Below are 9,559 nucleotides of genomic sequence, written 5' to 3'. Positions count from 1 at the left end.
GCACCCGTCGGTCTCTATCCTCGCCTCTCGCGGTCTCTCTGTCTTTCGGTCCGTTTGTCTCTCATCGGCCCCTCCCCGCTGCAGTGGCCACACCCCCCAAGCCCGGGGCTGGCTGATGGGGTCCAGCGGGTTCCCCCTAGCTCGCCGGGGAGACCGCGCAGCCTCCTGGGGCGGGGACACCGAGGCACACAGCCGCAGGGCAGGGGTGCAGTAGCCAGCGCGGCCAGGACCCCCCGCCAGCCCAAGCCGGGGGGCCCCCCGGGAGCTCCTTTGGCATCACTCAGCGTCTGGGCAGCACCCGAGGCCGGGAGGGGGCGGGCGGGCAGGTTTGGGGCAAGGCAGGGTCTGCTCCACGGGGTGCCTGCACCCCCACCCAGGGCCCCAGGGCTGTGAGCTGGTGAACCGCTGGGGTCAGGTCTGGCACCCAGTAGGTAGGTCTGAGGCCCCTTCCAGGGCTGGGGGCTAGGGGTGCAGGGTGCTTAGAGGGGAGGGGCGACCTCTAAACTCTCAGGCCAGAAGCTTGGGGGGCAGCCTTCTGAGACGGGCCTTCCAGGAGCAGGTGAGCTGAGAGGGCGGTGGGTGCCTGAGGGTGAGCCATTTCCGGGAAGGGGCCAGTGAGACTGTCAGAGGCTGCTAGAGGCACTGGGGCCCCGGGCAGGGCGGAGGGGAAGCCCGGAGCCTGTCCCTGCAGGAATGATTCAGAGGTTGAGGCCTGGGAGCAGGAACAGGGCTCTGGAATGGGCTTCCCAGGCGGGGCTGACTTCCTTGAAAGCCCACACACACACTTGGGGCTCTGGGCCAGGGTCTCACAGCCCAGCGCCACCAGGCTGGGCACAACTGGAGCCAAGGCTGGTGGCTGGACCAGCTGCAGGAGGGTGATAGAAGCTTCTTGAAGGCCCTTCCTGCCCACAGTCCTGGGGCCTCCGGTGGGTGGAGAGGATCCAGGGCAGCCATGGAGGGGTAAGCTTGGGCCTTCAGGAAGTTAGGAGCTAGTGGGTCATGACTAGATGGCTGGGCCTTGAGCTCACCCTGCCCAGTCCGGGGGCCTGGGAGGGGCACACAAGTGCAGGCTCTGAGAGAAGATGGACTCCAGTCCTGGACTCCCCTAGGCTCTGGCTGGAAACCCCTTCTCTGGCTTCCCCGCCCACCATCTTTCCGGTCTCCAGGCCTTGGCTCACACCCCCCATCCCTCCAGATGGCCCCTCCCATTCCATCCCATTGTCTGAGTCCCTGCGCCATTTAACCCTGACTTCTCTCCCTCTCTCTCTCTCTCTCTCTCTTTAAGAAGAAAATTTTTTAAATTGATTTTAGAGCGAGAGGGAGAGGGAGAGAAAAACATCAATCTGTTGCCACCTGCATACACCCTGACTGGGGATCAAACCTGCAACCGGGGTATGTGCCCTGCCTAAGAGTTGAACTGGGACCTTTCAGTGTTCAACCAATTGAGCCACACTGGCCAGGGCTACCCCTCATTTCTTTTGATTGGCAAGGAATCTCCCAACTCCTATGCATCTGGCAGAGCCCTGGCTCCAAGGCCCCCTCCTCTGTAAAGCCTTGACCTCCAGCCGTCTTGCTCCTCCCCTTTTCCTTTTCTTGTTCCACTTTATTTTTTTTAAAAATATTTTTATTGGTTTCAGAGAGGAAGGGAGAGGGAGAGAGAGAGAAACATCAATGATGAGAGAGGACCATTTTTGGCTGCCTCCTGCACACCCCCCACTGGGGACTGAGCCCGCCACCTGGGCATGTGCCCTTGATCAAAATCGAACCCAGGACCCTTCAGTCCTCAGGCCAGCGCTCTAGCCACTGAGCCAAACTGGCCAGGACTCTTGCTCTGCTTTAATCCCTCCTCAAGGGCAACTGTGTGTCTGGCCCATGTGGTGGGACAATTATGAGCCCCAGGTAGAACTGGAAACAAGACCTGCTCTCAAAGACCCTCCAGGCTAGAGAAAGAGCTGGACACAGCCCTGACCCCTTGCAGTCATGCTGGGCCAGAGAAAGTGATCGGGCATAGTGAGCCTGGTAGGCATCCTGGTGCTTGGAGAAGGCCTGAGAACTGGGGCTTTGTGGGATGAGTAGGGGTTTCTGGTGCAAGAGACATGGCAGAAATCACATATGCAAGACTTTGGGGCAAGAGAGAGCATGAAGCTTTGGGGACCTGCAGTGAGGGCAGATGCGATGGAAAGAGGATGTGGGGCTGGGGCTCCAGATGGTGGTGGGGGGGTATGAGGTGGAGGGAGACTGTTCTATTCCCACTTCCTGTGCCTGGAGATAAGAAGGATAAGGCTGCTTCTGGGAAGGGCCAGGGCAGGGGTCAGAGATGCACGCTGGACTGGGAATTTAGTCTGGTCTGGATCTCACTGCAATGCAGGAGGTGAAGACGCTCATTTTATAAATGGGGAAACTGAGGCCAGAGGGAGGAAATGACATGGCCAAGGGCACAGGTAGGTGGGATTTGAATGTGAGCTCTGGGCTTCCTCCACCTTCTGGGCTGGTGGCGGGAGATCTCCAGGTCTATTTACCTCCTCCTAGCTCAATGGGCACAGGGGAGGCCTGGGAGACACTGAGATGGCCGGGGTAGGGTGGGGGCAAATGTTGGGAGCAGAGGCTAGGCTTAGGATGTGCCCCCCGTGGCTGTGGTTTCCGGTGGGGGCCAGGCAGGGAGCATCTATTCTTAGATTTGGACAGCTGAAGGCAGGAAGAAACTGGAGTGGTGGTTGGGGTTAGCTTAAGAAACACTGGTGGTCCTTGGGCCAGAGTGGGGTGATGGGGCAGCTGGATGGGTGTGGTACCTCCAGCCTGCCCGAGTGGTCCCCTTGACACCCAGCTCGGGTCCCTGCTCAGCTCCCTCACCTGTGTGGTTCCCCAGTGCCCTGGGCAGTTCAGCTCCTGGGCGTGCATTCAGCCCTGCCCTTTGGGGGACCTGTAGCCTTCCCCCCCCTACAAGACAGGCTCAACTCTCCTCTGCCCAGCGGTCCCTCCAGGAAGCCGTGTGTCCCTCCTGAGGTCCCTCAGACCCGGTGCCTTCCCCCGGCCCGAGCCGGACTCCTTGGGCTGCTAGTGTCCGAGCCCCTCTCCTCCCTCCAGACTAGGGGCTCCTGGCTAAACCGACCTAGCAAGTCGGGCAGATGCCACCTTCTCCCTTAGGGTGGACACACTGTCTGAACTACAGGCGTGACCTGAGGAAGAGGAATTGGGACGCTGGAGCTGGGAGGATTCCTCTGGGGGCGGGTGGAGAAACTGAGGCTGGGACATGGGTGGTGGCCAGGGAGATAGGGTTCTCCAAATTAGAGAAATCCAGGTTTGAACCCTGACTGCCACTTTCTAGGGTTGCAAATGTGGGCCTCCATGAGCCCATTCTGCCAAATGGACGTAAGTGCCGTTGTACAGAGCTGTGTGAGGTCAGGGCTGGGCAGCAGAGGCACACAGCCCAGGCTGACAGCAGGGTGGGCCTTACCACATCCTGACCAAAGAGCCTCCAGGGTCTGCCCTGCACTCAGTGACAGGCGAGCAGGCCACGGGCCACTCGGCAGTGGCTGCCAGGGGTCCTAAGGTTGCTCCGTCAATCAACTGGCGATTCTGAAGGGACAGAAATGGTCCACGGGGCACATCCTAAGCCTAGCCTCTGCTGCCACATGGCCCTTCTCCATCCTGGACCAGGTTGGGTGGGCGGGCCAGGGTCTGCAGTGTGGAGGGTGCCACTTAACAGATGCATTTCCCCAAGTCACCCCCTGGCTTAGGTGAGCAGCTACTCACCTCCCAGCATCCACGGTCAAGTCCGATGACAACCTTCTAACGGGAGGAGAGGCTGAAGGGCCGAAGGCAGGGATGGAGGAAACCGACTACAAGAAGCTTCCTAAGGAACTGCTGACTATTTTTAGGTGTGGTTGTTTTTAAAAGGTCTTCTTGGTTGGGATCATGTCTTTGTGACAAATGTGCCGTGGTTACAGATGTTAACAATGGGGACAGTTGGATGTGGGTGTAGGAACTATCTTTCCAGAATTTCTGAAAATCTACAAGTATTCTAAAATAGAGCATTTATTTTTTAAAAATGTACCGAGTACACCAAATAAATGAAAATAAACAAGATTTCCCCTCCCCACCTAAAAAAAGTCTTTTTAGACAAACAACCTAAATGTTTCCAGATGAAACGGGGTACTGGTGGGGCTGCCTGAGGAGCCGGGAGGTGGCACTTCAGGGTTTGGTGCCGGTTCTTCCCCTTTAGGCTGGAAATGTCTTCATAACAGAGCGCTAACAACAATGTTTCTGGCTGGCTGGCCCACTGTACCGTTGACAGTCTGACTATGGGTGAGTGACTGTCCTCGTCTGAAACAGGAACACGGAGGGCAGCTCTGTGGTGGCTGGGAGGTGGCCCTGAAGAACACAGCTGCTCTGAGGTGAGGGGAACACCCAGGCCAGATCGGGCATCGCAGCTGCACCATGGAGGCTGCCTCCTGGGTGCAGTGGCTGTGGAAGGACTTCTCAGTGGCCCCTGGCTCCTAGGTCTGATGGTGGGTGTGTCCTTCATGCCCACTTGGGGAGAGACTGACCCTCAGCCAGCATCAGGGGTGAGGTGGGTAGCATGTCCCTCAAATGGTCTCTTTGGGAACATGCACCACAAGGGTCCGGGTCCCACTGGTGTGGGCACTGAGGGAGGCCGCTGGGAAAGGGCCAGGTGTGTGGGCCCTGCAACAGCAGGCTATGTCCAAGGGCCATCAACGCTCTGAACTTGGATTTCCTCAAAAGCTCGGTACCCCATGTCTGGGCCCCATGCTGTCCTACCGCCCCCGCAAGGCCTGCACTGCAGGGCTTGTCTAACTGCACTGCAGGGCTTGTCTAAGATGGGACTTGGGCTTCACTCTGCCCTTGTGGACAGGGAGGTTGGTTGACACTTGCTGGGTTCCCTGGGCTCAAAGAGTGCCCCCAGCAGCCCCTCCTGCATGTCAGAATCCTGGGCCAGCCATCCCCAGTCCTGCCCTCACGCCTCTGAGGCAGTTCCACGGTGACTTGCTGTTCACACAGGGAAAGTGAGGCTGGAGGGGAAGGCCCAGCTGGAGGTGGCCGTGAACCAGCCAGGGAAAGCTGCCGGCCTAACACTCTTGTCCGGTGGTCGGGGGAACGCAGGGCCATCACCGCCGGTAACGGTAGCGCTTGAAGTGGAACCAGAGCTGGAAGATGCCGTTCGCGAACTGGCAGCGGAAGCCGTGGCGATGTGAGTATTCCCACTCGCGGTTGACGATCTTGAAGGCGATGTCCTCGTAGGGCGGCCCGGCGTGGAAGCGCAGGGTGGCGAAGTCCTTGTTGTCGGCACAGGCCTCCAGGAAGTACTCGGGGGTGGAGCGCTTGTCGATGAGGTCGGGGTAGAAGATGTTGAACTTGTAGCCCTGCACGATCTTGGGCGGTGGGTTGTCGAAGTCGTAATGTGTCTGGTTGTACTTGTTCCACTCGAAGCCCGTGTGCACGCGGTTGAAGAAGCGCGGCTTGCGAGGCCGGTACTTGTCAGCCCACAGGTAGGCTTTGCCCGTCAGGGGCATCTCCACGCTGAACTGCGCTTCGTCCTGGCCCATGCCCTCTTTGGCGCGCCGGAAGAAGATGTCCTCCGCACTCTCACTTGCATCGCCTGTGGGAGGAGGGAGGCACCACTGAGCTCGTTTCCGGCCCCCCAGGTGGTGGGAAGGGCAGCCTGAGCCTCCCCCCTACCCGGCTTCTCACAGAAGAACTGGGGCTCAGGGTCAGGCACAGGGAGTGGCAGGCTCTGGCTCCCAACTGCCCTGCCTGCCCAGTGCCCCATCCTCCGCCATCTATGCTCACTGTCCTCCCAGGGTGGCACCGAGCACATGCATCCCGCCGAGTGGCCAGAGAGCCTGCGGTTAGAGACCTGCCAGTGCACCCGGGCAGGGCCTTCCTGAGGCTGTTCCCCTTCTGTTCCCAGGACAACAGTAGCTCAAGGAGGCGAGGGGCCCCCGCAGTGAGTAGCATGAGGAGCTCACAGCAGGGCTGGGCACAGGATGTAAAACCAACCATTGCCCTGGCCTGTTGTGCTCAGTGGTTAGAGCATCAGCCTGCGCACCGAGGGGTTGTGGGTGCAATTTCCAGGCAAGGGCACATACCTTTGTGGTTGTAGGTTCAATCAATCCCCACCTCTGGGCAGGGAGCGTGTGGGAGGCAACCAATAGATGTTGTCTCTCACAACAATGTTTCTATTTCTCCCCTTGCCCTCCCTTTTACTCTCTTTAGAAAAAAAAAAAAAAGGAAAAAATATCCTCAGGTGAAGACCAACAACAAAAAAACAAAACAACCCCCGACCCCTACCCTCACAAAAACCACCAGCCCTCTATCCTTGGGGCCAGCCGGTCACCAAGCCCAAATGAATGAGCGAGTAGACCAATGGATGGTGCTCACAGACAGGGAGGGAGGGGGACAGAAACGAGATTGCCTCAGGTCCCCTGGCTGGCCCCGGCCCCGCAGCCCCGCAGCCCCGCAGCCCCGCAGCCCCCCAGCTGCCTCATCTGGTGAGTACCTGTGACCTGGAGCTGCTGCCGCGACAGCTGCAAGCGCTGCAGGTCCTCGTCGGGCTCCAGCACGTGGGCGTCCAGGGGCAGCTCATGGGCCGTGAGCAGCCGGGGGCTGTACTTGCCGGCGTCATAGTCGTCCAGGCTCTGCTGGATCAGGTCCTCCTCCATGAGCACGGCCTCCCCCTCGGCTTCACCCTCTGCCGGTGTGGCCTCCTCTGCCTCAGGCTCCATGGGGCCACCCTCCAAGGAGGGCCCTGGGGGGGTCAGGGCCTGGTCCTCAGGCTCCAGGCTTCAAGGAAAGAAGGCAGGGCTGGGCTGGGCTGGGCGGGTGGCTGCCCTGACCCCCCCAGAAGTGTGTGTTCATCCTGGGCCCCAGACGAGGAAGGGGAACTTCCGGGCTGGGCCTACCTGTGGCCAGGAGACGGGGGCTCCTGCTTGAGGATGGGGAATAGCAGCTCACTCTCCACACCCTGCTCCTGTTTCAGCTTGTAGAGCTTCTGCCGAAGCACGTCCTGGTGCCGCTCTCGAAGCCTGAAACACGGGCCAGGGGGTCACCCTCACTGGGTGGGGGAGGGGACCCCAGCCTCCCTCAGGCTTTCTCATGACCCCTCCTTTTGCTGCGAGGACACAAGAGGCTGAGAGGGCAGTCAGTGGGTACACACAAGCGGGGGCTCCAGCCCAGCACGGCCATTCCAGGATCAAGGCTTTGGCCATAAAAATGGGACTTGGGGTCAGGAACCCTGGAGAACTACCCCATGCCCGGGCGGGGGGGTGGGGGAGGGGAGGCAAGCCCCTATAGCAGGGTAGTCACATAACACAAGGCTGGGCAGGGAAGAGGCGGAGCAGGCAGAGAAGATAAATTTAGAGGCGAGTGCACAGTCAGTGGCAGGCAGGCGCTGTGTTTACACAGCAGTGCCAAGCACGCTGAGAATTTGTACACAGGGTGTGTGGGGCCAGCAGAAGGGGGGGACAGGCAGCCTGGGGGCTTCTCGCGATGCCTGTTAACCCTAAGTGAAACCCAGACCAGGTTCTTGGGAAAGGCTGTAAGGAAGGCCACTGTGGGAGGCCCTGCCCGACTCCCAGGGCCCCTGACTCCAGGAGGGGGAACAAGTAGCTCTCCCTGAGCACAGCAGGGGCCGGTGGCCAGGGCCCTGATTTATGGCCCCCAAGATTACCCAGCAGGCCTGATGGAGGGGACTCCTGTCCCCCAGGCGAGATCCCAACAGGGACAAGACCCACCCAGTACAGTGCCTGGCTGAGGCCTGTTGCCCACTCACCTGGCACGCGCCATGTGGGCACGCAGCTGTTGCAGGAGGCTCTCCCAGTATCCCATGTCCAGGTTGGGGCCCCCGGCCCGGATCTTGCCCTCAATACCCTGGAAGATGACCTGCAGCTGGCTGTATGTCTTCCCTTTGAAGACCAACTGCACATCGGAGCTGACCGAGGTGTTAACGCCCTCTCGTCGCTCGCCTACGGTGAGGCAGGGGCCACTCAACACCAGGCTTGGACCTAGGTACCCAGTCTACCAACCCTGCCCACCACTCCCTTCCCAAAACCACATAGAAGAGCCAAGAGTGTTTGCCTGGTAGCTGTTTGGAATTCAGATTATGCTACGCCAGTCCCAGCTGTGTGATCTCGGGCAAGTGGCTCACCCTCTCTGGGCCTCTGTTTTCCCTTCTATGAAGCCTGGTGAGACCATGCATGTGAGCACTGTGCTGTGCCTGGCACAGAGGACACTCCACCACAGCAGAAAAAACTGCTCTTTTCTCAGGCGCTGCCCCGAGACAAACAGGCCCCTCTGTCCGGCAGGGAAATCTGTTCCAGTATCTACCATGGGCTGCAGGCCCAAGGACATGTCCCTTCCCTAGACTGAAGGGCCAAGGACAGGGCCAGATACTGCCTGAGCCTATGTGCTTTGGCACACCAGGCTCCTTGTTGTTTACAAAGATGCCAAGGCCTGCCCCTGCCCCAGGGCCTTTGCACATGGGGTACTTTCCATCAGTAACACCCATCCTCAGCACTCAGCAAGAATGTACCTTCTACCAGATTGCTCCCTTGGCCTGCACACCCAGTATGTGGCTTCCTGAGGGCAGGGACCTCCCTGGGCTTCCCATTGCTGTGAATAAGGAACTAGGTGACAAGCTCATGCTCCCTGCTCGAAAGCAGGATTTAAGAACCACTGTCGTGGACACATGGTCACAGTTGATCTGATAAGGTTGAGAGGGACCCAAGTCCCTGTAGCCAACCAACCTTGGACCCCGGAATCAGCACCTAAAGATTCAGCCCCTTCATTTCGTTGTGTACCTGTGTCACCCTTAGCAGCGCTGGTCTCAATGGTCAACCTACGGGCCAATAGCCTGCCCTTGGTCTACGGCAGGCCCAGAAATAACATAGGTCCAAAACCAAATTTGGCAACAACCCCCTTACCAGGCCAAGCAGAGCCAAATTCTGTACTCATTCAAATAGATGGAGCAACCAGTGAAAACTTACAACTCAAACAAACAGCCCTGCTGGTGCTGCTCCCACAGAAGCTAAGAGCTCTAAGTCATGTTTAAAGGAAGCCATGTCTTAGGCTTGGATGCCACCTGAACAGCCACTGGTAGAGCTTTGGAAATGGGCAGACCAGTGCGATGTCCCTTCAGCCAGTGGGGTGGGATCTGTCTTCAGCCTCTGAAGAAATACCTGCTCAAGAAGTCTATACCAGCCCCGCTGCCACCAGCCGGAGGGAGAGAACATTTCCTGACACACAGGACATCAAAGAACTGCACCTCCCTTCCTCCAGAAGTTACAGCAGCTTGTGCCCCACCAAGATGAAGGCACAAACCACAAAAAAGGGAGATCTGTACCTGGCTGACGTGGCTCAGTGGTTGGGCGTTAACCTATGAACCAGGAAATCATGGTTCAATTCCCCATCAGGGCACATGCCTGCACTGTGGACTTGATCCTCAGTGGGGGTTGTGTAGAGGCAGCCAATCAACGATTCTCTCTCGTCATTGATGTTTCTATTCTCTTCCTCTGCCTCCCTGTCGTTAAAAAAAAGGGAGGAA

General features: G+C 58.7%; 1 protein-coding gene across 2 annotated transcripts in view; it reads right to left on the bottom strand.

The window, feature by feature from the left end:
- The window catches only part of CACTIN (cactin, spliceosome C complex subunit), a 21,288-nt gene that overhangs the window by 1,395 nt on the left and 10,334 nt on the right, over nucleotides 1-9,559 (bottom strand). The window contains exons 7-10 of one of the 2 annotated variants that reach the window (XR_435177.1): nucleotides 7,790-7,982; nucleotides 6,921-7,043; nucleotides 6,518-6,801; nucleotides 4,817-5,617 (exon numbers count right to left, since the gene is read on the bottom strand). Coding sequence is in view for 1 of the 2 variants with exons in the window: in XM_006754073.2 (XP_006754136.1) it covers nucleotides 5,127-5,617; nucleotides 6,518-6,801; nucleotides 6,921-7,043; nucleotides 7,790-7,982 (1,091 nt within the window). In the remaining variant the exon portion in view is untranslated. Of the gene's footprint in view, nucleotides 1-3,969; nucleotides 5,618-6,517; nucleotides 6,802-6,920; nucleotides 7,044-7,789; nucleotides 7,983-9,559 lie in introns of those variants that run through there. The other variant, XM_006754073.2, reaches the window with a different exon arrangement.

Source organism: Myotis davidii, unplaced genomic scaffold, assembly GCF_000327345.1.
Source record: "Myotis davidii unplaced genomic scaffold, ASM32734v1 scaffold551, whole genome shotgun sequence".
Taxonomy (NCBI): Eukaryota; Metazoa; Chordata; class Mammalia; order Chiroptera; family Vespertilionidae; genus Myotis; species Myotis davidii.
The sequence above is the reverse complement of the archived record's forward strand: the minus strand, read 5'-3'. Positions and strand labels throughout refer to the sequence as shown.